General features: G+C 37.0%; 2 protein-coding genes across 7 annotated transcripts; one reads left to right on the top strand and one right to left on the bottom strand.

Annotated features, from left to right (window-relative positions):
- Positions 1 to 44: 44 nt before the first annotated feature.
- Positions 45 to 809, top strand: LOC149496810 (uncharacterized). The gene has a single exon (XM_089719928.1). It carries the CDS (start codon positions 45 to 47, stop codon positions 807 to 809), a length of 765 nt encoding a protein of 254 aa, XP_089576054.1.
- A 1,819-nt stretch (positions 810 to 2,628) lies between these two features.
- On the bottom strand, positions 2,629 to 24,060 carry LOC119369916 (uncharacterized). Of its 6 annotated transcripts, none has more exons than XM_089720256.1 (5): positions 23,437 to 24,060; positions 21,395 to 21,448; positions 11,783 to 18,857; positions 9,560 to 11,355; positions 2,629 to 9,473 (listed from the first exon to the last, which is right to left on the bottom strand). In XM_089720256.1, exon 3 carries the CDS (start codon positions 14,015 to 14,017, stop codon positions 13,031 to 13,033), a length of 987 nt encoding a protein of 328 aa, XP_089576382.1. In that variant the 5' UTR covers positions 14,018 to 18,857; positions 21,395 to 21,448; positions 23,437 to 24,060; the 3' UTR covers positions 2,629 to 9,473; positions 9,560 to 11,355; positions 11,783 to 13,030. The 6 variants fall into 6 exon arrangements, 4 of the variants coding, with proteins under 4 accessions (XP_089576382.1, XP_089576383.1, XP_089576381.1 ...); XM_089720257.1 differs by having other exon boundaries at positions 2,629 to 9,825; positions 10,853 to 11,355; XM_089720255.1 differs by having other exon boundaries at positions 2,629 to 11,056; positions 11,206 to 11,355.
- Between the last annotated feature and the right edge of the window lie 1,683 nt (positions 24,061 to 25,743).

The following is a 25,743-nucleotide window of genomic DNA, read 5'->3' as shown; positions in this document are numbered from 1 at the left end:
GTTTTGTTCGTGATGTTCGTCCACAGGTTTCCAAATTAGATCCAATGTCCCTTCGTTGTGTTTTCCTTGGGTATTCTCGGCATCAAAAAGGGTATCGTTGTTTCTCTCCCGATCTTGACCGTTATCTTATTTCTGCAGATGTCACATTTTTTGAGAATACTCCATTTTTTCCTTCTTCTATATATAAGAGTGAGAGGGAGGATGATGACCTTTTAGTCTATGCTATCCAGCAAGTTCATAACTCTCCTGCTCCTGCTCGTCTTCCTGACCTTGCTCCTGCTCCTACTCCAGTGTCTGCTGCTCCTATTCCCGATCCTGCACCAGCATCTACACGCCCTCGTTTTGAACAGGTTTATTCCAGGAGACCAGGAACTCTTGACTCACTTCCTCCACCTGCCGTTTCAACAGAAGATCCGGTTCTCTCCACTCAACCTGAGCCTGTGCCATCCACTCCCCAGTCAGACCTTGACCTTCCCATTGCTCTTAGAAAAGGTAAACGCAAGTGTACCTACCCTATTTCCTCTTTTGTTAGTTATGATCATCTTTCTTCTTCATCTCGTTGTTTTGTAAGTAACTTAGACTCTGTCTCTATTCCTAAAACTGTTGTCCAAGCCTTGTCCCATCCTGGTTGGTGTGCAGCAATGAAAGAGGAGATGGCTGCCTTAGATACTAATGGTACTTGGGATCTTGTGCCTCTCCCGGCAGGTAAGAAAGCTATTGGTTGTAAGTGGGTTTTCACCGTTAAAGTGAATCCTGATGGGACTGTTGCTCGTCTCAAGGCTCGATTAGTTGCAAAGGGTTATTCTTAGATCTATGGCCTTGATTATTCTGATACTTTTTCTCCTGTTGCCAAATTGTCTTCTGTTCGTTTATTTATTTCATTAGCAGCTACTTTTGACTGGCCTTTACATCACCTGGACGTTAAGAATGCCTTTCTTCATGGGGATCTTCAGGAGGAAGTTTACATGGAGCAACCACCAGGCTTTGTTGCTCAGGGGGAGTCGGGTAAAGTGTGTAAACTTCGAAAATCTCTTTATGGCCTAAAACAGAGTCCTCGAGCTTGGTTTGGTAGATTTTGCAATGTGGTACATCAATTTGGCATGCAGAAGAGTACTTCTGATCATTCTGTATTTTTCAGAAGTACTAAGACTGGTTTGATTCTACTTGTGGTTTATGTTGATGACATTGTTATTACAGGGAGAGTGATTCAGCCGGCATTACATCACTCAAATCATTTCTCCAGACCCAGTTCCAGACAAAAGACTTAGGCTTGTTGAAGTATTTTTTGGGTATTGAAGTATCTAGGTGTAAGAGAGGCATCTTCTTATCTCAAAGGAAGTATGTCCTTGACTTACTGAAGGAAACCGGAAAGTTGGGTGCCAAGCCATGCAGTGCTCCAATGACTCCAAATATGCAACTTTCAATTGGTGGTGAGCTATTTGATGATCCTGAGATGTATAGAAGGTTAGTGGGCAAATTGAATTATCTTACCGTAACACGTCCAGATATTGCTTACTCTGTGAGCGTCTTGAGCCAGTTTATGTCTTCTCCTACTGTTATCCATTGGGAAGCTTTGGGACAGATTTTGTGCTACTTGAAAGGTAATCCAGGTCGTGGCCTGCTTTACAGTAATCATAGGCATTTGAACATTGAATGTTTTTCAGATGCGGATTGGGCAGGTTCGAAGGTTGATAGAAGATCAACTTCAGGATATTGTGTCTTTGTAGGTGGAAACTTGATATCATGGAGGAGCAAGAAACAAAATGTAGTCTCACGATCGAGTGCTGAATCAGAATATCGAGCTATGGCACAATCTGCTTGTGAATTAATTTGGATTCGTCAGTTGTTAGAGGAAATTGGCTTCAAGTCATCCTTGCCTGCAAAGTTATGGTGTGATAATCAAGCTGCTCTTCACATTGCATCAAATCCAGTATTCCATGAACGAACAAAACATATCGAGATTGATTGTCATTTCATTCGTGAAAAGATACAACAGGGTGTTATCTCTACAGGACACGTTAAAACAAGTGAACAGTTAGGGGATATCTTTACAAAAGCTCTAAACGGACCCCGGGTTGACTATCTTTGTAACAAGTTAGGCATGATTAATATCTATGCTCCAACTTGAGGGGGAGTGTTAAGGATTAGTTGTAAATAGAACTCTATTAGGAGTTGTAAATAGAACTCTATTAGGAGTTAGATTCTTAATAGGTTTATAGTATCTTGTATGTGTATATATATGTGTCCCTATTGATGAATCAAATACAGAAAAATATTTTCCCACATTAAATCTACAAAGTTTAAGTTATCATATCAAAAGGAGAAAACAATCCAAGTACAAATAACACTAACTAGATAAAAGAGAAAATAAGGGTATTGCTCTTGCATTTAGACCATTTCATCAAATCTACTCTTAATGTCAGAAAAGTTTTCTTCATAGGATATTAAGAGTAGAAATTTCATTTAGACTATGTTTTTCAAACAGATACAAAGATAAAGTTTAAGTTATCATATCACAAGGAGTAAACAGTTCAAGTACAAATAACACTAACTAGATAAAAGAGAAAATAAGGGTATTGCTCTTGCATTTAGACCACTGCATCAGATCTACTCTTAATGTCAGAAAGGTTTTCTTCATAAGATATTAGGAGTAGAAATTTCATTTAGACTATGTTTTTCAAATAGATACAAGTATAAAGTTTAAGCTATCATATCAGAAGGAGTAAACAGTCCAAATACAAATAACACTAACTAGATAAAAGAGAAAATAAGGGTATTGCTCTTGCATTAAGACCGCCTCATCAGATCTACTCGTAATGTCAGAAAGGTTTTCTTCATAGGATATTAAGAGTAGAAATTTCATTTAGACTATGTTTTTCAAATAGATACAAGGATAAAGTTTAAGTTATCATATCAGAAGGAGTAAACAGTCCAAATACAAATAACACTAACTAGACAAAAGAGAAAATAAGGGTATTGCTCTTGCATTTAGACCACTTCATCAGATCTCCTCCTAATGTCAGAAAGGTTTTCTTCATAGGATATTAAGAGTAGAAATTTCATTTAGACTATGTTTGGTTGGATGTAATGCAATCTAATATAATAAAAAATATAATGCAGTGAAAATATATAATCTAATAAAAGAGTATTAACAAAACACTTCATCGGAAATACCCCCTATGTCAGAAAAGTTTTCTTCATAAGATATTAACACTAGAAATTTCATTTAGACTGTGTTTAATTGGATGTAATGTGATAAAAAATGTAATGCAATAAAAAATATAATATAATGAAATGTAATTAAGATTCCATTACTATATTTGGTAATGTAATTGAGAAATTTTATAAAATGTCACCATTTCATTTCTATTTTTATTTGTAAATATGTAATATAATTAATACCCCACCACTACCAATCACACCACCACCACCACAACCATTATCACTCTACCACCATTACCACCACTACAACCACTGCAACCACCACTCTACCACCACCACCTCCTCAAAGACCACACTATTATTAATACAAAAAAAATATTTGAACCAAAATTTATTCACTATATTAAGCTATTGTTGACCATGATTTCAACACTGGAACATAAGAACAAGCCTAATTTTGGATTCTAAGGGATAACAAGCCGGACTTAAGGCACCATGGGCCCCACTCATGGTACCGAGATGTAGAAAATTCTATCACGGTTCCAACACATCAAGAATCAGCTTAATTGGACATCGTTCATACCTCGAACCAAATCCTAGAAGCGGAAGGTTCACAAATCAAAGACAGCTTGATTTTAGATTCCAAGGCATAACAGGCCTGATCCAAGGCATAATGGGCCCCACCCATAGCACCAAGACATAGGAAATTTAGATATGATTCCAACAGCTTGAGAATCAGCTCGATTGGACATCATTCAGGCCTTGAATAGGCCTTTAGAATGCGAAGGACTCAAATCGGGCTAGAAAAGGGCAACATGGTAAAAGGCCGTGGTAGGTACCGACCAAGTGCCTGTAGGTACTTACCATCCCCTGGCCGATAACGAACAAGGCTACCGGAGGGCCTGCCACCAGTACTGCCAGGAAGGTCGCCGGTACCAATTTTGAGGTGGTTGGTACCACCGCACTTTTGCTTGGCAGCCCCTTTTACCTATAAAAGGCACTCCTCCCCCTCATTTCCTCACCTCTTGTTGCTTGATCGCGCTTCTCAAGCATCAACAACTCTCATTCTCCCTTAAATGGTTCTAAGACAATATAGTTTGACTTTGCTCTTCTTCTTTAGTTGAGTTAGAGCTCGACTTGGTTCTCAAAGTTGATCCTTTTGACTTTCACTTACACTTTGGTCTTCCTTAGACCAAAACTACTAGTTAATTAATTTATTATTAATTAATTTAAGCATTAATTAATAATACATTAATTAATGATATTATAAAGACTATATTTCCCATCTTTAGCAATATTTTGGAGCAAGACTCGATCTTCTTGATCAAGAAGGCGAATCGAGGAATCCCGAAGCCGCACGCACGCATAAATCGACCATTCAACCCCAACCAGATGTAGGTTATAATCACTAAACTCATACCTTTATCAATTCAAGCCCAGTCCATCTAACGGTCAATATCTATCAAGCCCAGTCCGTCCGGTACTTAATATCTGTCAAGTCCGGTATGTCTGGCACCCTTTAAGCCCATTCTAAGAATGGCAAAACCCTACCATCCTAATCGATGGTAGAACTTCGTGTGCCCTGATCCTCATACAAACGAGGTACGAAGGTGATAGGTGTTATTTTTATAATATTTTTAATATAGTTTTTATTAGCATTTTTAGTATTTTTTAATTACTTTAATTAGTTTTTATATAGTTTTATTTATATTTTTGTGTAAAGCTTCATTGAATCATATTTCACTTGATCTCGAGGAATTTTATAGGATTTTTATAGAAAACCAGCTTATTTCCTATCTAGGCGCTGGGGGAGTCCTAATTGGGAAGAAATGCAAAGCCTAAACAATTTCCTATCTCCAAAAGATTTCTTGCTCAATAGAGATTCACTTTCCTAAACGAACTCGAAGATATTCCAGAAAGTCTATATAAATAGAGAGACTAGCCATTGACAGATCGATTCAATTGTATATTCCATCTTTTGTTCTATTGTTTTCTCTCTCTCTCTCTCCAAGACTTCAAGTATTCAAGATTTGTGTCAAAATTCAAGGTAGCCGCCCAAGCCAATCATTAACTAGTTTTATTTCTAAACTCTTTTCTTGTTTTATTTTCAATATTCATGTTGATTATGAGAATATTTACAAATTAATTGAGTTTTATTTAATTAATATGTTGAACTAAAACTCTCATACTAGGAATTTGATGTAGCTTAATTTTGATTCTAATTTATAATATTAGATTTGTTTTTCCTTGTTTAGATATAATTTATTATTGAACTTAATGCTTCCAGGCAAAGTTTCTCCCCTGGATTGATTTATTTCATTAATCACTATCGAGAGAAGGGTTTTTAATATGAATAGGGTAATAAATTACATGAGAATAATAACTTGATGCGGAAGCTATATGGTTTGACTCATAGGGATTTCATAAGTTAATGACCTTAGATTATGAATTCATAAACAAACCATAAAACTTAATGATTTAATTCATGTTTGATTGTACTATTAGAAGATAGGTAATTAGACTGGGTTAAAATAGCTAACAACACATCGAAAGAGCTTGTTAGTGATTTTAAGATGGTTTCCTCTACTTCAACAATTAAAATTGATTATCAAACTAATAAAATAAATTCGATAGAATTAAGTGAAGTTAAAATCTCTAGTAGCTTTAAATCCTTGATTTCTTTTCGTCAAATATTGTTGCTTGATGTCTTTTTGTTCTCTTTTATTTGTTTAATTTAATTTCTTAAAATAATTCCTCTTATTGCCGTTTAAATAATAATAGGTTAACATAATTTTGGTACTTGATATACAGTACCTGTGGAAACGATACTCTACTCATTCTATATTACTTGTAGCGATTTGCGTATACTTGCGAAAAATCATTGTCAGAAGGCATACCTACAGATTTCAGCCTAGGTAGCGAGCCCTCAACCAAACTGACCGGTCGGGATTTAGAGGAATGTGTCGCAAAACCTCGAATCCTCAATAAGTTGGATGCATGTGGAGATGGTTCATTCCAAGCCTTGGAATGCGTCAATGACAACGCCTACAAGATAGATTTACCTAGTGAGTACGGTGTTTTCGCTACCTTTAATGTTAGTGATTTGTCTCCTTTTAATTTGGATACAAATTTGAGGACAAATCTTTTTGAGGAAAGGGGAAATGATACGGATCCGCCACACTCGTTAATAAAGCTCAAGGAAGCATGAAGAACAACGTAGGAGATCTGTTGGTGCTTCCTAATGGACCGATTACACGAAGTCGTGCCAAGCGATATGGGGCAGCCATATCCTTATATGTTCAAGTCCAAATAACACAAGAGCTTCATGGTGTGGCATTTAACAAGTGTTGTGGGGAACTTGACGGCATTCCTAGGCTTCTTACAATGTTAGAGGCATGTGCTGATGGTGTGGCATGCCCGTGCTGAGTAGCACACCCTGGGGGTGCTAGAGTCTGCCTCTTATAGCAAGGGGGTGCTAGGTAGCACGCCCTGGGCGTGCTAGACACTGACTTGGACGAGTTTTATCCTTAAAATGCCCTATTTAGTTTAGCCTCTTTATTATTTTTGTATGGGCCTTTTGTTAATGGGTATATTTCATAAAGTTAGCCCATTATGTTTAGGTTTTAGTATAAATATTCTCATCTTCTTTGTAAACAAACAACTTTGATAAAATTGAATTACAGAAATTTTCAAGCTTTGCTTGTTTTCCGGGCTTAGAGTGATAGAGAGAGATTGCTTCCTGTAATCGCATCAGGAATTCTAGATAGACTTATCAACTCATTTGTGGCGTTTATCTGATTCTTACTTCTCGATTATTGGTGTTCCCGTTTCCTTATAAGCGAGGGGTGCTATAGAGGCAAACTTTATCTTGATATTTGATCCGATCCATCTGATTCGGGGTTCTAGGAATCCATTTCCTACGGGTTTCGCATCATAGGGGCAATCTTCCTTCAAGATGTCTCAGGTCAAGAAATCTGCTCACCTTATTCTACGTACCACCGTTCCTTGCGATAGGGTAAAGGGTTTAGCATACCAATCGTTCCATTTGATATGACATGATCGAATGACGAGGTATATTCCAACTCTAGCGGATAAGACCCTATAAACTAATCCACCAAAGGCATTTAATGACTCTAGAATCGATCTCTAGGATTATATTCACCTCACCATCATGAAACTATTTTTTGGCATGACATCCATGCACTCAAGCATATCATGTCATGGACCAAAAAGTAATCTAAACACCAACTAGTGGTCAATCTAAACACCAGGTCAAACCTAAACACAATCCCTACTCAAGAAAATATACCCTTGAGCCTCAAACACTGACCTGAGCACCTCAAAAATTACCAAAAGCCTTAAATCTGACTTAAGCACCCAAACTGGGAGCAATGCCCAATCAAGCCCTCAAATCTTGACTCATGCATTGCTTCTTGTTTTCCTTGAGCCTCAAACCTCGACCTGAGCAAATGCCTACTTATTTTCCAAAAGCCTCAAACACTGACCTAAGCACCATTTATTACCGTAAGCCTTAATACAAGACCTAAGCACCCAAACTGGGGGGCAATGCCATGATAAAAGCCTCAGCTACTGATCTAAGCATTGCCTACCACAAATCCTTGTCTCAAACATTGACTTGAGCCACCAAATGCCTAAAAGCCTCAAACCTTGACCTGAGCTATAAATTGCCTAAAAGCCTCAATCGAGCACCCTCCAATTACTAAAATGCCTCACTCGAGCACCTCAAAATTCCCAAAAGCCTCAAAATTGACCTGAGCTACCAAAAAGCCTTAAATCCAACCTAAGAGCCTAAATTGGGGGCAAAGCCCCAATCTAAGCCTTAACTCTAACATGAACCACCAAAAAGCCTCAAAACCGACCTGAGCTACCAAAAAGCCTCAAAATCGACTTGAGCTACTAAAAACCCTTAAATCCGACCTAAGCACCTAAACTGGGGGCAATGCCTCGATCAAAGCCTCAAGTACTGATCTGAGCATTACTGTCCAACTTTCAAAAGCCTCAAAACTGACCTGAGTCCTCCCAATAACCTTAAATCTGACTTGAGTAAATTTCAAGCCTTGATCTTGAGCATCACCAGAAACCTCAAATCTGACCTGGGTACACTTCAAATCTCAAGACTGACCTGAGTCCACCCGGATCCTCAAATCTGAACTGAGCGTCACCGATCACCAAACGCCTTAAAACGTAAGCAACTCAAATAACGACTCGAATGTCATTGTATCCTTTAAGCCCGACCTAAGCAAGCACTAACCTTTCTTTTTTACTATTTCTTTTAGAGAACAAAGTATGTCTAATCCCACTACGGAATTAAGACAGATGATCATTGACATGTTCCGAGAGCAAGAAACCCACTTCCGAAACATGCTCATTGAACAACTAGACAAACTCCAAGCTACCATGAATGCACCCAAAGTTTAAGGAAGCAAGAACACCAATAATCAAGTAAAGAAGAACAAGATAAACGCCACAACGAGTTGATAAGTTTACCTTAAATTCTTGATGCAATTAGAGGTAGCAATCTCTCACTATCACTCTAGGCAAAGAAACAAGGAAAGCTTGATTTGTATTTGAAGTTGTTATTCAAGTTATGAATTGTTTACAATGGAAGCACCTATTTATACTAGAAAATGGAAGACTAGGCCTAAAATCAAGCCTACAATCAAGGCTAAAATCAAGCTTTAAAATCATGCCTAAAATCAAGGCTAGAATCAAGGCTAGAATCATGCCTTAAATTAAGGCTATAATCAAAGCTAAAGTCAAGCCTAAAATCATACCTTAAATCAAGGCTAAGATTATTCTAACCAATATGGCCCATATGGGCTCAATTAAATACAAAGCCCAAACTAATTAATTAAAACAAGTCCAACTTAAATATTAGTTAATCTAGGGCTGGCCCAACTTTGGAATATAAGCCCAACCAGCCTTATTAAATCCACTGTAAACAACTTAAACAAAATAGGATAAATGGGCCACAAGCCCTACATGCCCCATACAAATTAGGGTCAGACTCTAGCACGGCTTGGGCATGCTTCACCTTCATCACTTGCCTCCAACAACGTGAGTGGCCTAGGTCTTCCCTCGAGTTCCACACAACACCTATCAAAAGCTTGATCATGTAGCTCTTGTGAAACTCGGTCTTGGATATACAAGGACATGGCTGCCCCATATCGCTTGGCACGGCTCCGTGTAATCGATCCACTAGGAAGCGCCAACGGATCTCCTACGTTGTTCTTCATGCTTCCTGGAGCTTTATTAACGAGTGGTGGCAGATTCGTATCATTCCCCCTTTCCTGGAAAAGATTTGTCCTCAAATCTGCATCCATGTCAAAAAGAGACAAATCACTAACATTATAGGTAGCGGAAACACCATACTCACCAGGTAAATCTATCTTGTAGGCGTTGTCATTAACGCGCTCTAAGACTTGGAATGGACCATCTCCACGTGCATCAAGCTTAAACTTCCATTAGTTGGGAAACCTCTCCTTTCGAAAGTGTACCCAAACCCAATCTCCAGGCGCAAATACTAGCTTCTTTCTTCCTTTGTTTGCCCTGTCAGCATATTGTTTGTTCCTCTTTTCGATATTTGATCGAGCCTTCTCATGTAAGGACTTCACCAATTCAGCCTTTTTATCACCATCTAAACTAGAAAGCTCATGTAAAGGTAAAGGGACAAGATCCAAAACAGTTAGCGGGTTAAATCCATAAACAAGTTCAAATGAAGAAAAACCTGAAGTATAATGTATGCTATGATTATATGCAAATTCAGTAAATGGCAAACAATCCTCCCAAGTTTTTAAATTTTTACCCACAATAGCACGTAATAGAGTTCTTACAGTCCTATTCACAACTTCAGTTTGTCCATCTGTTTGTGGGTGACTAGTAGTAGAATAAAGCAACTTAGTACCTATCTTACCCCACAAAACTTTCCAAAAATGTGAAAGGAACCTAGTATCCCTATCAGAAATGATGGTTCGCAGTACCCCATGTAATCGTACCACTTCTCTAAAGAATAAATCAGTAACATGAATGGCATCATCAGTTTTATGACAATGAATGAAATGAGCCATTTTGCTAAACCTATCAACCACTACAAATATGCTATCTCTACCATGTCTAGTCCTAGGTAAACCAAGCACAAAATCCATAGATATATCAACACAAGGTGTACTCGGAACTGGTAAAGCACATACAACCCATAAGGCATAGACTTAGACTTGGCCTGTTTACAAGCAAGACAAGAGTCGCAAACTTTCTCGACATCTTTAAGCATAGGAGGCCAATAAAAATGTTCATTCAACATGTCATAAGTCTTATGTACCCCCAAAATGTCCCATCAATCCCCCACAATGAGACTCAAGCACAAGCAAATCACGCATAGAGCATTTAGGCACACAAAGTTTGCTGCCCTTAAATAAATATCCCTCATGTCGATAAAATTTATCAAATGCTCCATGTTCACATGCCAAATACACATTGTCAAAATCAGAATCAGACACATACAAATCCTTAACATACTCAAATCCTATCAGCTTAGAACTAATAGTAAGCAAAGCATATCTCTTGGACAATGCATCAGCAACAATGTTATCTTTCCCATGCTTGTACTTAATTACATAAGGGAATTGTTCAATGAACTCAACCCACTTACAAAGTCTTTTGTTGAGCTTACCTTGACCCCTCAAGTGCTTTAAGGCTTCGTGATCGGTATGAATGACAAACTCCTTAGGTAGTAAGTAGTATTGCTATACGTTCAAAGTCCTCACTAAGGCATATAGCTCCTTATCATAGGTTGAGTAATTGAGTTGTGCTCCATTCAACTTCTCGCTAAAGTAGGCAATTGGCTTCTTCTCTTGCATCAGCACTGCTCCAATTCCTACACCAGAAGCATCACACTTAATTTCAAAAGTATTCTCAAAATTAGGTTAAAAAAGTATAGGAGCTGATGTCAACTTCCCTTTAAGCGTGTCAAACGCTTTCTGCTGTTCCTCACCCCCATTTGAATTTAACTTCCTTTTTAATTACCTCTGTGAGTGGTGCTGCAATTGAAGAGAAACCTTGCACAAACCGTCTGTAGAAACTCGCCAACCCATGGAAACTTCGCACATCTAAAACTGATTTGGGAGTCGGCCATTCCTTGATAGCTTTCACTTTCTCCTCATCCACTTCAATACCCTACGCACTCGCAACAAAACCAAGAAACATAAGTCTATCTATACAAAATGTGCACTTCTTAAGCTTAGCATACAATTGGTCAGTTCTCAAAGATTGTAATACTAGTCTAACATGCTCAACATGATCATTCAAAGACTTGCTGTATACAAGTATATCATCAAAATATACAACTACAAATTTTCCTAAGAAAGCACGTAAAACATGGTTCATAAGCCTCATGAAAGTACTAGGCGCATTAGACAATCCAAAAGGCATCACTAACCATTCATACAAGACATACTTAGTTTTGAAAGCTGTTTTCCACTCATCACCTGATTCCATTTGAATTTGATGATAACCGCTCATTAAATCAATCTTTGTAAAGTAAGTAGCCCCACACAACATCTAACATATCATCGAGTCTAGTGATAGGGTGTCTATACTTTACCGTGATTTTGTTGACCGCCCTGCAGTCAACGCGCATTCATCACGTTCCATCCTTCTTAGGTACTAAAAGTATTGGAACGGCACAAGGACTCATCTCTCGCACCAATCCTTTCTCCATAAGTTCCTCAACTTGCCTCTGCAACTCCTTTCTCTCCATTGGATTGCTTCTATAAGCTGGGCGATTCGGAATGGTGGAGCCGGGAATGAAGTCAATCTGATGTTCTATCCCTCTCAAAGGTGGTAATCCACTTGGCAACTCTTCTGGAAAAACATCAGCGAACTCCTATAACATAGAAACAAACACAAAAAGGTAAACCATCAAGGTTAGTGTGAGTGTTAGAAAACAAAATCGCCTTGAACCTAAGAAGCAACACGGGCTGCCTCAAAGCTATGGCACACTTAACCTCTCTAGCTCTTGCATAAAATGTGTGTTTCTTTCTCTCCCCTCTCGGTGTTTCACTCACTATTGGGCCATTAATTTGTTTGGTATCTTTTGCTGCCTCTTTCTTCTCAACCTCACTTTTAACACTCTTTTGTTCTCTAGAACTTGAAGCCTCACTCCAATTTTCCCTCAAAGCTGAAGCCTTTCTCTCTCTCTCAAGCATCTTCTTCTGATCGGCATACACTTCTTAAGGTGATAATGGAACAAGAGTCACCTTTTTTCCCTTATGAACTAAAGAGTATCGGTTGTAGAATCCATCATGTAGTGCCCTTATATCATATTGCCATGGCCTTCCCAACAACAGATGACCTGCCTGCATGGGTACTGCATCGCACAATATCTCATCTTTGTACCATCCATTAGAAAATGGCACAAGTACCTAGCGTGTCACCTTCACCTTCCCACAATCATTCAACCATTGTAGCTTATAAGGCTTAGGATGTTTAACACATGCCAAGTTCAGCTTATTCACCACACTTACACTAGCTATATTAGTGCAACTACCCCCATCAATAATAAGGATGCACACTTTCCCGCTAATCAAACATCTAGTGGGAAATATGTTCTCTCGCTGTTCAAGTCTCTCTTCCTTAGCATGCATGTTCAAAGCATGTCTAATAACTAACGATTCTCCATGTTTAGCAAACAACAGATTATGCTCATCCACATCCAAAATATCATTATCATCATCATGCAAATGTGGCACATCATCAGAATCACTATATTCAGATTCAGAACTAATATCCCCATCATCCTTAGCAATCATAAGCCTCTTATTAGGACACTGAGATGCAATATGCCCTTTACCTAAATATTTAAAGCATTTAATCTCTCTAGAAGGGTTATAGGATTAGAAGTACCTTTGTTACCCTTGAATGTAGATTGGGCAACCTCTTTACCTCTGGACGATGATTCTGCCCTTTGGGAACTATTGCTTCTGAAATCTCTTCTGTCACCTCCTTTGGACCATTTAGATCCAGAAGTATTGCTAGAATACTTGTTGGTGAACTTCCCCTTTTTCTGTCTCTCTAACTTCATTGTCATATCTACCATTTCTTCAATTGTATCACAGTGATACATCTCCAAAGCATCGGCAATCTCACTATTCAGACCTCTAAGGAACCTGGACATGGTGATTTCTTCAGTTTCTTCAATTTTAGCTCTAGCTATGCACATCTCCATCTCCTTGTAGTAAGCTTCTACACTTTTCCCTCCTTGCACTAATCTTGCCAATTTGTTGTGTAAGTCCCTAAAGTAATGAGCAGGGACAAACTTCTGGTGCATTAATTCCTTCATAGTCTCCCATTGCGAAACGGGTCGCATTCCCTTCTTTCCTCGCTTCAACAACAACTGTTCCCACCAAAACATTGCATACCCCTTGAATTCAATAGCTGCAAGGTGAGACTTCTTCTCCTCCGAGTAATGATGGCACTCGAAGATCTGCTCAACCTTCCTTTCCCATTCAAGATATTCTTCTGCGTTGTTGTTACCATAGAACTCCGGAATCTTCATTTTAATGGATCCCAAGTCACCATCAACTGTACTAACTTCAAGATTATCGACCTCATCATCGTTAGGAATTTGAAATCTAGTTGGTGGAGTATTATTTATACGAGCTCTTGTAGTATTTGAACTTTGGGCGGCTTTGATCTCCTGCAACTCCTCTCTCATATCTTGGAGGAAATTGTTGTAGCTTCTAAATTGCCCTTGAATTGATTCCATAAAGAGCTTCAATTGGGGATCTTGAAGTTGATTCCCTTCCCCACTAGTTTCTCCAGACTTTCCTGTATTCATGGTTAGTACTCAAAGAAGTAATCACAAAGAAATAAGGTTAAAGTGAAGAAAACACTACCTCACATGTTTACACTCCTTACCACTCTTTGCAAATCCTCCAATTGTACTTCAAAATTCCATGCCAACCAACTAATCTCAAAGTACGTTTAAAAACTCAAGGAAATAAAACCTTAACAAGAAAAGCAAGCACAATTCTAGAGAGGAAAGACTCAACGAAATCGAATGGTAGCACAAGAACAGGAACAATGTACTACTTGATTAGCAATTACAGTATAGTAAACAAGCAAATACACCCTAACAATGTAAAGAAGCAAAGATAGCATACAAGAATTAAGAAACTAGAATCAAAGAAGACGAACTCTAGATATAATAGATGAATTTAGTTCACCACAAAGCAAACTAAACATGGACCTATTTAATTCTACGCAAACAAAGTAAGCAAGCAATAAAAACAAAATTTCAGATTTGACATAGAATTATAGTGATAACCAGATTCACTTGATGTCATAAGTTGATTAATTTTAACTCTAAAAGTACATGCTTGTGCAAATAAGTGTAATATAGGCTATCCTAAAAAAATAATTAACTTTTCCAGCAATGACTTTATATTTTCTTAAGATAAGATCCTAAATCAAATCAAATATTCTGTCTTTAATTAAGTGTGAGATAGGCTGTCAATAAGTTCCCAAATCAAGTCAAAATATTCTACCCATTTTTTTTTAAAACAGATCTGATTAAACAAATCTAAAGCCAAACAAAGAGAAAAAAATTACAATCTTGAATTAATCAAAAGGATAACTAGAAAAACGTGGTAAACAACAAGAATATCCAAAGAGAAAAAGTTTAGATCTAAAATGAAATCAAGTACTAAGACAACACCAAAGGAAATCCAGCAACTAGAAAACTCAAATTCCTAAACTAAGATAACAGAACTTACCTCAATACTTTGATTTGGCTCTTGATAAGGGACTGGACTCCTAACTTCACCTCAAAAGCTAGCTCGTAGAGGAATAAATGAACTCAGCCTTATACACTAGCCCAAGATGTATTCCGCGGGCTATGTGGGACGCATCATCCCCACACCCATAAGACTCAACTGCCTCAGTCGGCGTTCTGAAGAACCCCATGAGACACCGACCCTATAGAGCCAGAGCTCTAATACTAAATGATAAGGGACTAGACTCCTAACTTCACCCCAAAAGCTAGCTCGTAGAGGAAGGACTGAACCCAGCCTTATACACTAACCTAGGATGTACTCCGCGGGCGATGTGGGACGCATCATCCCCACCCCCATAAGACCCGACTGCCTTTGTCGGCGTTCTGACGAACCCCATGAGACACCGACCCTATGAAGCCAGAGCTCTGATACCAAATGACAAGGAACCTAAAAGGAAATGAATTCCTAGAACCCCTAATCGGGTGGATCGGATCAAAGATTGAGATGAAATTCTCCTCTATGACACCCAAAGCTTAAGGAAGCAAGAACACCAATAATCGAGTAAAGAAGAACAAGATAAATGCCACAACGAGTTAATAAGTTTACCTTAAATTCTTGATGCAATTAAAGGTAGCAATCTCTCACTATCACTCTAGGCAAAGACACAAGCAAAGCTTGATTCGTATTTGAAGTTGTTATTCAAGTTGTGAATTGTTTACAATGGAAGCACCTATTTATACTAGAAAATGGAAGACTAGGCCTAAAATCAAGCCTAAAATCATGCATAAAATCAAGGCTAGAATTATGTCTTAAATTAAGGCTATAATCAACGCTAAAGTTAAGCCTAAAATCATACCTTAAATCAAGGCTAAGATTATTCTAACCTGTCACGCTTGACTCTAATCACCAGAGGAATTGTCCATTTTGGATCAAGCCAAATCCCCCATACAAGATTGGCAAGACCCGCACGGTTTTGTCTCGCAGGTGAAATGAGAAACTTCCCAGGAGGTCACCAATCCTAGGATTTCCGTTAAGGTAGCACGCTTAACCCTGTAGTTCTTCTAACTCTCTAGCCATTCCACCAAAAGGCGCCTCTAATGATTAGTTTTCCCCTTTTCAATATATGATTCGATTCATTCCTGTGTCCCGCATTCCACTACCCTAGCTAGCTTGCCATTCTAGAAGCTAGCCAGGAGCTTTGCTCTACCCGCCCTCTTAGGATCGCTTTGCCGGGTCAGGATGTCACAGGCCCACCAGCTTCCGCGTGGTTCGTCCTCGAACCATACATTTACTGGAGGGGGTCCGGCTCTTATACCAACTGTCACGCCCGACTCTAATCACCAATCTCAACTTCTACTACTTAATTCTTAACTATTCCATGGTTTAATTAGGTAGCTTGGTGGTAATTTGAAGGTAAGAAAATGAAAAAAAAAATGAAGGAAAAGGAAGAAGATGAAAATGGCGTTGGAGAAGGAGAAGAGAAAAAAGAGAAAGTGTTACTTAGGTGGTGATAACTTTAAGGTGACAAAAGTCAAAATGTACTTCCTAATTTAATGCCAAATGTGTGGCTAAGATCAAGTCCTAAGTAATCTCATCCAATGGCTTTAAATATTCCTCAAATAATTCTCTTCTACTTATTATTTAACTCCACCAATTAATTAAATTAACTCCACTACAAGAATTCCTCATTTATTTCTTAATATACCACACTAGAAATAATATTTATTTAATACATAAACTCTCCAATTAATATTCATGAAATATTTTCTACCCGCCTAAATCATGCAAACATGCTCCAAAAATGGTAAATAAAAGATTAAATATGCATAGCAATTTTTCCGGACTAAAATAATACCAAGTCCCGGACCGATAGAGACCCGAGATTTACTTCGAGGTTCTGGAAGAAGTTACATGAGGCTTTGGGTACTAGACTGCATTTCAGTACAGCTTTTCATCCTCAGACAGATGGTCAGTCAGAGCAGGTTATACAGATTTTAGAGGATATGCTGAGAGCTTGCATCATTGAGTTTGAGGGTAGTTGGGAGAAGTACATCCAACTTGCGGAATTTGCCTACAATAACAGTTATCAGTCGAGCATTCAGATGGCTCCCTTCGATGCACTATATGGCAGGAGATGTAGGACTCCACTATGTTGGTCAGAGTTGAGTGAGGGCAAGATTATAGGTCCAGATTTGATTCGAGACACAAAGGATAGGGTGAGAATTATTAAAGATAGATTAAAAGCAGCTTCAGATCGTCAGAAGTCCTATTCAGACTTGAAGAGGAGGGATATAGAGTATGCAGTGGGTGATAAGGTTTTCCTTAAGGTATCTCCATGGAAGAAGGTATTACGATTTGGAAGAAAGGGTAAGCTTAGTCCTAGGTTTATTGGTCCATATGAGATCATTGAGCGTGTGGGTCCGTTGGCCTATAAGACTAGCTTTACCACCAGACCTGGATAGAATACATAATGTCTTCCACGTATCTATGTTGAGGAGGTATCAATCTAACCCATCGCATGTGATATCAGTTGAGTCTGTTACCATAGAGCCAGATTTAACTTATGAGGAGGAACCGGTAAGGATACTTGCTAGAGAGATTAAAGAATTAAGGAACAAGAGAATTCCTCTAGTAAACGTTCTTTGGAAAACTCACAAGACCGAGGAAGCTACATGGGAGAGAGAAGATGACATGCGACAGCAGCATCCTCAGTTATTTACACCAGGTAAAATTCGAGGACGAATTTTTTTTTTAAGGGGGGAGAACTGTAACAGTCTGATTTTCTTTTAGTGTCAGAAATAGTGCTTTAACGGTCTGTGAATAGTACCATCGGTCCGAGACTTGGTATTATCTTAGTCCGAAAAAATTACTATGCATATTTAATCTTTTATTTACGATTTTTGAAGCATATTTGCATGATTTAGGCGGGTAGAAAATATTTCATGAATATTAATTGTAGAGTTTATGTATTAAATGAATATTATTTCTAGTGTGGTAGATTAAGAAATAAATGAGGAATTCTTGTAGTGGAGTTAATTTAATTAATTGGTGGAGTTAAATAATAAATAGATGAGAATTATTTGAATAATATTTAAAGCCATTGGATGAGATTACTTAGGGCTTGATCTTAGCCACACATTTAGCATTAAATTAGAAAGTACATTTTGACTTTTGTCACTTTAAAGTTATCACCACCTAAGCAACACTTTCTCTTTCTTCTCTTCTCCTTCTCCAACGCCATTTTCATCTTCATCCTCTTCCTTCATTTTTTTTCATTTTCTTACCTCCAAATTACCACCAAGCTACCTAATTAAACCATGGAATAGTACTTAATTCTTAAGAATTAAGTAGTAGAAATTGAGATTGGTGATTAGAGTCGGGTGTAGCATAACCAATATGGCCCATATGGGCTCAATTAAATACAAAGCCCAAACTAATTAATTAAAACAAATCCAACTTAAATATTAGTTAATCTAGGGCTAGCCCAACTTTGGAATATAAGTCCAACCAGCCTTATTAAATCCACTGTAAACAACTTAAACAAAATAGGATAAATGGGCCACAGGCCCCACATGCCCCATACAAATTAGGGTCAAACTCTAGCACGGCTTGGGCGTGCTTTACCTTCCTCACTTGCCTCCAACAACGTAAGTAGCCTAAGTCTTCCCTCGAGTTCCACACAACACCTATTGAAAGCTTGATCATGTAGCTCTTATGAAACTCGGTCTTGGATATACAAGGACATGGCTGCCCCATATCGCTTGGTACGGCTTCGTGTAATCGATCCACTAGGAAGCGCCAACGGATCTCCGACGTTGTTCTCCATGCTTCCTGGAGATTTATTGACGAGTGGTGGCGGATTCGTATCATTCCCCCTTTCCTCGAAAAGATTTGTCCTCAAATCTGCATCCATGTCAAAAGGAGACAAATCACTAACATTAAAGGTAGCGGAAACACTATACTCGCTAGGTAAATCTATCTTGTAAGCGTTGTCATTAACGCGCTCCAAGACTTGGAATAGACCATCTCCACGTGTATCAAGCTTAGACTTCCGTTGGTTGGGAAACCTCTCTTTCCAAAAGTGTACCCAAACCCAATCTCCAAGTACAAACACTAGCTTCTTTCTTCCTTTTTTTGCCCTGTCAACATATTGTTTGTTCCTCTTTTCGATATTCGATCGAGCCTTCTCATGTAAGGACTTCACCAATTCAGCCTTTTTATCACCATCTAAGCTAGAAAGCTTATGTAAAGGTAAAGGGACAAGATCCAAAATAGTTAGCTGGTTAAATTCATAAACAAGTTCAAATGGAGAAAATCCTGAAGTAGAATGTATGCTACGATTATATACAAATTCAATAAATGGCAAAGTAAGAGTCATGTTGAGCCCTAGCCAAAATGGTTCACCACAGAACCCTCTTCCACCTCTAAACTAGAACATGGAGCTCGATGAGAATAACCTCCACCAAATCCCACCAATCGAAGATATTGGCAACCTGACCGCCGATGACCCAAAACTTGAAGGTGCCACCACCTCCAACATCACTACCCCTCTACCTCTAATCACAAAGCGAGGCCCTGAGCAATCCTCTCCTTCATTCTTCACAAGGTGGAGTGGCATAGCTTCCCAAATGTTGAATCCCAGCCTGAAAGAACCATTGCAAGCTCTTCCTCCACCCCCGAGCCGAAATATAGGGTCGGGAGAAGATCACTTCAACCCACAATACTACCATAACATGGAGATGGGTCTTGCTTGGCACAATCTTCAAACTATGAGATAAAGGCCAACAGAACCCTCCTCCTCATCCCTTGAGAAGTGGAGAGGCAAAGCTCCTCCTCCCACCCCAAGACCAGTTCGCCAACACACTAACTTACAAGCACCATTATCTGTCTTCTACCTAAAAGCCCTCAAGGACAACCTCATCAAGCCTTTTGCACCAAGAGCACCACCCATAATACTACCTAGGGGTTATAATGTCAATGCTTACTGAGCATTCCATCAGGGGCCAAGGCATCATACTAATACATGCAGGGCCTTGAGAAACAGCATACAAGAACTCTTGGAAAGTGGCCGACTCCCTCCCATCCAACCCAGACCAAACACTAGCACAGATCTCATTCCTCAACCTCAATCCAAGAGAAAGAAAATGACCTTGATTCTCTAAGAACTGGTGTAGTCAAAAGCCTCATATTTGACCTGAGCACCATAAATTACTTCATCCAAGTTGCATGCTTTAATCTTGATCAAAGCTAACTCAAAACCCCTTTTGTCTCCCCTCTTAACCCAAGTGGAAACAGATCCCATCAAACCAAGCACCTCTTCAGAACTGGTCCTTGGAAGAAGCCGTAGGGCATACCCCGATGTCTACCGAGTTTAAGTCTAAATTTAAGTCCAAGTCTTAGTCACAAACTGAAAGCGAGTCAATGTCCAGTTCTTTAGAGTGTATATTTTTTTCTTTGTCTTTTTACCATACCATAACGGTCTTTTTGTCAAACCTAATATAGATGTTGTTCAAGGCTCTTTTATTTATAATGAAAATTCCCACTTTCCTTGTTACCACATTCGCTAGCCTGAGTGAGATTGATGGCAAAAAATAAATATAAATAAATAAATAAATATTGGCACTGAATTTGAAATTTGAATCCATCATACTTTTGTACATCATGGTAAACATGGGGCTAACATAGCTCATTAAACAATATTTGGACTGCTTCACAATGAGGTAAATCTGGAAATTGCTCCTACCTGTGGACAAATCAAGCCAATCAAGAAGAAGACTCTAAAAACAGAAGTCGAAATTGCTCCTACCTGTGGACGAAATAGCCCTCCATGTTGACATTCAAAATCATTCAAAAGTTGACTACCCAACGCAGAATGGGTTCAGGGCCACCATGATCAGTTAAAAAGAAGACTTGAAGCCCTCAATCAAAATCAAGGTTATCAATGGAGAATAACTTGGTACTTTAACAAAAGGGTCCCAGACTGGAACAATGGTATCCTGTACTCAAGAAGATCATAATTCTTGTACACAGTCCCTGGGGCAAAATTAGGTCAAACCGGGTAGCCCCTTCATATCTTGAAGAAGATTATTTTCAAAGGCATTGTCATCTTGTCAAACATCAATGGCAACAAATTTACAAATCCTCGCAATTGAGATCAGCTAAAGAGGTACTCTGTGTGAATGCATCCAGGCATTGGCACTAACCTTACCCCCCCTCTTGTCACTGTTAAATAGAAATACGCTGACCTGACTCCCGGAAGTATGTTTCGAAAGTACAGGATACGTAGGCAACCCAGCATGTGGGTGTGGTCACAATATTAATATAAAAACATTTTTTTTTTCCAAATTTTTTGCTCGAATTAAAAAAAAAAAAATCAAAAGCTGAATTGAAAACCCGCAAAGGGCGATTCAGGCAAAAATATATAAAGCTAAGTTGAAAACCTGCAAGGATAGGCGGCTTAGGCAAAATCAGTGAAAGCCCACTAAGTCGAAAACCTGAAAAGGCGATTTAAGTAAAAGTTAGGATAGCCTGCTAAAACAAAAATCCGTAAGGAAGGTTTAGGCAAAAATTAAGGCATAATGCAGTAATCTCATAAAGGCTAGACTAAGTGTCCTTTTCATAATATTTGGCAAAATGATTTCTCTCTTACATGTCGCTAAAACAATACGAGTCATGTAAAAGGGAAAACATAAAAACCCTATTATCTAGGCATCTATCATCTATCTCCTGTCCTTACCCTGTGTTAAATGTTCGTCCCTATATAGTATAGGACAAAATATATCAAAAGTCCTACAAAAATATAGGCTAAACCATCCACTCTTAGCCGAGATCCAAAAATGCACAAATCTATTATTACCACAGTAATAGAGGAGAATCGAAAACTCTAATTTTGATTTTGATTCATAGAAGTGGTGGAGGAGAGGAGCTCTAACGATCTATAAGAAATAAAATTGAAAGGGAGAAAAGAATCAAATAAAGAATTCTTTTCAAATAAGAATAAGGAATTATCTTGATTAAATCTAACAATACTTTTATTAAAAATACTAAATCAAGATTCTGCGAAATTTTGGTAGAAACTCCCCTAAAAATAGAACTATCTACCTGTTTAAATGTCAGCAATATTATATATCTATTAACCATTACACATACAGCCCATCCATCGGGCAATCAAACAAATTATTTCCCCTTCCTCCATACCAAGTAATAGTATCAATATTTAATCACAATAAAAAAACTTAGCTATTCACAATCCATGCTTTAAACATCACCATCGGTCATTTATAGCTTAGCTATCTAAGATTAAGCAAAGACATACAATAATAAATAAATGGAAATAAATATTTACCTATCCTCTAGATCCTACTAGTTTAAATTATCCATATACATAAATACGTGAAACAATCATTTACCAATTATAATTCACTCTTTCTTTTCTTTTGTTTATCATTATATAACTAAGATCCCGGGTACAACCTAATAATCTGTATATCATCATCCTCACCAAGCACAAGTATCGGTGAGGAGCCCACTTTAATCGTCTATCAATCATAAATAAGCATTTATAATTCAACTAACATAGAATTTTGAAAGTGCACTGATTTATATATATTTGTCCTTTTAAAACAACACAAAACTCAACGTGACTATTGAAAATCCATAGAAATCGAACTTTTCTTATATTAAAATCATTTTTCATCCACCACCTATCTAATCCCCAGCGAGAATTAAATTTACAACCTCAAATGTACCTCATCAATCAATAGTTTATAGAAACAATTAAAAATAGTTACTGTTGCTACAAAATTTCTCAATTCTCTTCAAGAACTCAATTTACAACTTCAAATACTCATACCAAAAGCCACAAATCAAATAAACAACTAAAATGGCTGCTGCCAACCTAAGAAAATCATGTTGTATTTTTTTTTTTTTTTTTGTGTTTATATTTCTTTTGTGTTTATTTAAATCCATACTACGTATACTAGTTTGTTCATTTACGAACAAGGACTTGATGTATCACAATATATATCCCAGATCGAAGTAGTAATGTTAGTAAGTAGTTAGTTAGCTGCTGCCATTTCAAAATTGTTCTAATTTCTTATATAGAATCTACATTAAACACACTACCTTATACATTTCCTTATAAAATTTCAATTTTACAGTTCATTTGAAATGATAAAAATCAAAATTTCCTCCATAAGATACCAAGAACTCAAGCATATGGCTAACTAGCTTCTACCAATCTAATGAATCCTTGATTCTTCATAAAAATTTATAAGAAAAGCAATAGTCTAACTAGTTCTACATAGGAATTCAGTTATATATATAAATTTAAAGAGTAAAACTAAAGTTTCTAATTATTTACACATAAACGGTAGCTAATTTAGGGATTTAAACTCTACCTAACTTGATTTACGCATCAAATTCTATACCATTGTTCAAAGAATCGACTAAATGTACCAAAGAAGGCTGAAAGTCGACTTACCCAGCTGTAAAACGCACTGGAGATTGAAATTTTCCGGTTAAAGTGACAGGCAGCAGCTCCCTTGCTCAAAAATCATTTCTGTCGACGCTAGCTTGGCCGGAGGAGAGAGCAATGGAGAACAAAGAGGCGCTGGCGACGAGAGGAGAGCTGGTTTTGCCGGCTGGTGGCTGGTCTTGCCGGAAAAGAGAGAGAGAGAGCACTGAAGGAGGCTGCCGATCGGAAAAACTAAGTGTAGCTCGCTGTCCCTTCTCTTTCTCGCTAAATCGCGAGCTACAGGTGACTGGAGGTGGAGCAGCGATGGTTTGAGGTGCTGGAGACCAGCCGGACTGGCCGATAAGGTCTGGTGTCAACGGAAAAATCAAGAGAAAAGAAGAGTGAGCTGTCGATCGAAATCGCAGCTCCCTCTCTTGCTCACGACGCTGAAACAGGAACTCAAAATGGGGAAATGATGGCCCGAAGAGCTGATGGTGTGGAGATGTTGGTCAGGTCGGCGGAGCTTGAGCTCCGGTGAACAGAAAAGGAAGGGAGAGGACAGGGAAGGGCTGTCGGCTAATGGGAAGGAGAGCAAATTAGTTTAGGACAAAACAGTAATTTTATTTTTTAGTATTCTAGGTTTTCTAGAGAATGGGTGGTTTGGTTCAAATCGGATTTGATTCGGTCCAAATCATAGATTTTACATGGTTTGTTGGTTTTTTAATTGGTTCTAATTTAATTTGTAGGTTTGGTTTAGCTATTAAAATGTATTTGTTAGTAAATTTTGTTAAATAATTTCATAAGGCACTCATTTATTTTAAATAACACAATATTCTACAATATCATTAGTTTAGAATTAATAATTACATTTTTAAATAAAAATAATTTTAAAAATAAATTTACAGGTCATTCCAATAACACTCTGAACTTGTCGATTTGTTACAATTGCATCCTAAGAGTAAATTAAGGTTAAAATTTTAATTAAAATCTATATTATATATAAATGTGAGAATGTGGGGGAATAATGAAATTTTCTATAATAGCGTTAGATTAATTTGTAGTTTCAAATATATCCATTTAGTTAGATTTTTTTTTATATATTATATATAAAAGGGGGAAGAATATTGAAATTTCCTATAATATCGTTAGATTAATTTGTAATTCCTAATATATTCATTTAATTAGATTTTTTATGCTGGAATAAGTTGGAATAATAGGATTTCCTATAATAGCCTTAGATAAATTTATAATTCTTAATATATCCATTTAATTAGATTTTGTATGCATTTTAATTGAAGAAATCATCTATCATTTTAAAAATCGTTTTAGTTATATTTTTTATGCATTTTAATTAGAGAAAATATGCATACGTATTTTCTATATTTAATATTGCATTATTATTGTCCAACAAATTTTATAATTAATAGATTTTGATGTTTTCAATTATAAGTTCTTGATATTGTTTTCTAGAAAATAAATTGAAAAACTTAATTTAGGTACTGAAAATAAAATTTTTAATTTTTAATTAATTACATTTTGAATTTTTAAAATATGGGTAAACACTTTATCATTAAACTCTATTAGTCAAATACAATCAAATTAAATCAAAATATTTTAAATATATTATTTCTCTTTATTTATTTATTTTTTTTTTTTTTTAGATCATGGTTTACACGTTGCACATCATTGTATATGACTAATATCATATACAAAATTTTTTCCTTTTCTAATGTAAAGAAATCTTATGAAAAAAATACGTTGTAAAGGTTTCAATTAATGTAAAATGGAAATTTGGGCATATTTGCTATCATTTTCATTTTTCAGTTTTTTCTATATTAAAGATAAAAAGATGAAAAATTTCAAGAGCTCTCTTTTTGTTTAATATTTTTTTTAATTTATGAAATTCTATTTAATTTTTCTATGATTTAAGTGGATGTATTTTTTAAAAATAACTTTTTAAATAGATATAAAAATAATTAGAACTTTAAAATTTTAATTTTTAAATATTTTTTTAAAACAAATATATAGGAGTTTGAAATTTATGAATTTGATCTCATATATCCCTATCTATCAATTAAGAGAGGATCTTAATTACCAATATTATTATTTGCGCATTGATTTTTAAGTTACACATTAACATTTATTTATATCATTTTGAAGCCTTTTTTAGCAAAGAAAAAATCTTGAAATAATTGAAATAAAGGTAGCAGCATGTTAAATATAAACTTAGATATTACAAAATTTTTAGTTACCTCTAAATATATTTTTAATTTAATGAGTAATTGTCGTGTTTTTTTTCAACAAGTTCGTTTTTTATTACTCTTTTTGAAATAG

The sequence above is a fragment of the Jatropha curcas genome, chromosome 4 (genome assembly GCF_041381405.1).
Source record: "Jatropha curcas cultivar XTBG-Jc1 chromosome 4, XTBG_Jcur_1.0, whole genome shotgun sequence".
Taxonomy (NCBI): domain Eukaryota; kingdom Viridiplantae; phylum Streptophyta; class Magnoliopsida; order Malpighiales; family Euphorbiaceae; genus Jatropha; species Jatropha curcas.
This window is presented reverse-complemented; position numbering and strand designations above follow the sequence as displayed.